Source organism: Lathyrus oleraceus, chromosome 5, assembly GCF_024323335.1.
Source record: "Lathyrus oleraceus cultivar Zhongwan6 chromosome 5, CAAS_Psat_ZW6_1.0, whole genome shotgun sequence".
NCBI lineage: Eukaryota > Viridiplantae > Streptophyta > Magnoliopsida > Fabales > Fabaceae > Lathyrus > Lathyrus oleraceus.
In genome coordinates, this window is record NC_066583.1 from 152,490,025 (window position 1) to 152,493,054 (window position 3,030).

At 32.1% G+C, this 3,030-nt stretch overlaps 1 protein-coding gene across 1 annotated transcript; it reads left to right on the forward strand.

Moving 5' to 3' along the window:
* The first annotated feature begins 1,480 nt into the window (after positions 1-1,480).
* On the forward strand, positions 1,481-2,770 carry LOC127086304 (NAC domain-containing protein 104). The gene is made up of 3 exons (XM_051027048.1): positions 1,481-1,811; positions 1,878-2,119; positions 2,203-2,770. Exons 1-3 carry the CDS (start codon positions 1,649-1,651, stop codon positions 2,398-2,400), a joined length of 603 nt encoding a protein of 200 aa, XP_050883005.1. The 5' UTR covers positions 1,481-1,648; the 3' UTR covers positions 2,401-2,770.
* The last annotated feature ends 260 nt before the right edge of the window (positions 2,771-3,030 follow it).

The window sequence follows — 3,030 nt, forward strand, 5'->3', positions numbered from 1 at the left end:
TGAATAGCTATGATAACGTGATCAAAGTGAGAGGTCAACATATGCATTACCTTCTCAACTATCATCTTATCAGTTAGGGTTTCACTACAACCCTTCATGAGATGGACGAGATTATGCATCTTCGATACATAGCCTACAATCTTTTCATATTCGCCCATCTGCAGCAATTCATACTGTCGTCGCAAAGTCTACAATTTGACGACTTTGACTTTCTGACCTCCTTCATAGTACTTGACAAGAATATATCGTGCCTCATTCTCCAATTCAATGTGAGAGATCTTGTCGAAAATTTCTGAATCTACATCCGATTAAATGCAATACGCAACCTTGCAATCTTTCTTCCTCGCCTCCTTGTTCGCGACTCTCTGAGAATCGGTTACATTATCAGCAAGCTCAAGGATGCCATTAGTAACCACTTCAAGGGTTTCATGAAAGCCAAACAGAGATTACATCTATTTTCTCTATCAGATCCAATTATTACCGTCAAGAATTGGAAGAGAATTCAGAATGTCATTAGTACCATTCATCTTTGCAGCGATTGATTAACAATCCACAATCCCAGAAACATGATCACCAACGTGTGATTCTTGAAAACACGATCAATAACCTAACCGAGACTCTTATACCAATTTATTAGTGCGTGAGGCACTTTTAGAGAGAATAAGGAAATACAAATTACTATTTTTGAAGAATGATTGTGATACAAAACTGAATTACAAAGTATCTATTTATATACACCTAAGTGACTTGACTACTAAATAACAAATATAACAATCCTAAATCCTAATTATCTTTTAGGCTTGGGTCACACATAACTTAAATTATATAAACCATCAAAGAAAACCGATTGAGGAAAGCAGACAATTTAAAGGGGGGTAATTGACAAGCCAACACACCCATATTTACATGAGCACTTGAACGAGTCTTGTTCCTAATCCAGGAAGGAAAAATTAGCGCCAAATGGAAGCGATTAAGCCCATTTCCAAGACAGACAACTAATCAAACTCATCCATTAATTCACCCACAATCTTTCCTTTCAAAAAAATAAGTTTATTTTACATCGTTCAAATAGTATAAACTATCAAATGCCAAATTGAGAACAGTCTAAAGATCATCTTATCACCTACAAAAGAAGTTTTTCCTACCAAACGAGTTAATGCATTGTATTTTAATATTAATAAAGTATATCTTAAATATACAGTTAATAATAAATTTGTCAATGAGTTATTTTAAATGGTCAATAATATAAAAAATTCATAGACCTGTCACAAAAATATTTCTCTATTATTATATAAAACAACAATTATAATTTAAGTGAGCATACATGCATTCTTATTTTTGTTGTCAACATTTTGATTTTCTGTTCAAGCAATAATTTGTATCATCAATTCTTGCTGATAAGAGATTCATGGTCAATATATGTTAGGCCTAATTCATTCCTTTGGTTGGATTATCTTTAACGGCATATTTACAATACCGAGTACCGACCTCCTCATTCAATTAATGATATTCCACGTAACACAGTCTTTTCATCCATCCATTCATTCTTTCTTTTTTCTCTTTTGAATAATAATTACACTCCATCCAAATCTCTCTCTAATATATATAGTGACACCAAAGTTATAATGTAGTAAAAATATTTCATCAAATGGGAGATACTGTTAACCTTCCTCCTGGGTTTGTTTTCTCTCCATCAGATGAAGAACTTATCCTTCACTTTCTATATTCTAAGGCTTCTCATCTTATACCATCTCACTCAAACTTCATCCCTCATCTTGATCTCTCTCTACTTCTTCCTTGGGAATTAAATGGTATATTATTATTATTATTATATTATTATTATTATTATTCATGTAACTAAATATATCTTTAAACAGGTAAGGCTATGTGTGGTGGAAATGATGATGACCAATACTATTTTTTCACCAAACTGAAAAAGGAAAATAGATCCACTCAAAATGGTTTTTGGAAGGAAATTGGTGTGACAGAACCAATATTTTCAGGTACTGATAAAAAAGTAGGAATGAAGAAGTACCTAGTATTCAACATTGCAGAAGGTGCTGAAACTAGTTGGGTAATGCAAGAATATCATATTTCCTCCTCTGTGCTTGATAATGTTGTAAGTGGCTTTATTTATTTTGTTACTATAAGCTATAAAAAAATAATTATTTTTTCTCTAGATAATTAAATGGTGCATGACAGGGTGAAAATTGGAGCGAGTGGGTATTATGCAAGGTTTATGAAGTTGAAAAGAATATGTATTCTGAACAAGGTGTGAGTTATTGTTACAGTGATGATGATCGTGAGAGTAGTGGAACAGAACTTTCATGGCAAGACCAAGTTTTTCTGTCTTTGGATTTGGACATTGACGTGGAAGGAATTACCATGAACCAGTATTAGCTAGGGTTGTATATTGTTTGGATTTGATGAGCACAATTACATGGTAATAAAAGAAAAACAATTGATTTGATGGAGAAAATCTTGCCATGATTCTTTTGAGTACTTGGATTAAACTCAATAAACATGATTGGAAGTTGGAATTTGGAGGTTTTTGGTCTTGGTCTCCATGATGAATCAAGTTTGCTTTTGGAGGATAAATGGGACTGTTGTTGCTTATGTTCTTGCAAGGGTGGCTCTTTCTAAACGTTGTTATGTCAATAACTATATTCTCATTGCTTTTCAAATTTTATCGTTATTGAAATGAGTACATGATGTGTGCTTATAGTAAATTTTATCATTCCAATGAATAAAAGTGATTATCAATTTAGGAGTTAAATTAAATTTATTAGAGTTTTCAGTTGGTAGATTTATTGATACATGTTATTATTTGGTATTAGAATATTTTATAATTATTGAAATTTCAATAATAAAAAGTAACAAGAAAATAAATGTGTACTACGAGAGACAACTTCTAACTGTATAGGATTATCTGAAGGTTGTAATGTTGTTGTAGGATTGTTTGTTTTAGAGCTGTTGTTTTGTATTTGAGTAAGTCCATGCAAAGATTGTAAGAAGTTTTGTATCTATGGA

Coding starts and splice junctions, on each gene's coding strand:
- LOC127086304 (XM_051027048.1), top strand. CDS start 1,649: ATGGGAGATACTGTTAACCTTCCTCCTGGGTTTGTTTTCTCTCCATCA. Junction 1,812..1,877: donor TCTTCCTTGGGAATTAAATG/GTATATTATTAT, acceptor ATCTTTAAACAG/GTAAGGCTATGTGTGGTGGA. Junction 2,120..2,202: donor CCTCTGTGCTTGATAATGTT/GTAAGTGGCTTT, acceptor GGTGCATGACAG/GGTGAAAATTGGAGCGAGTG.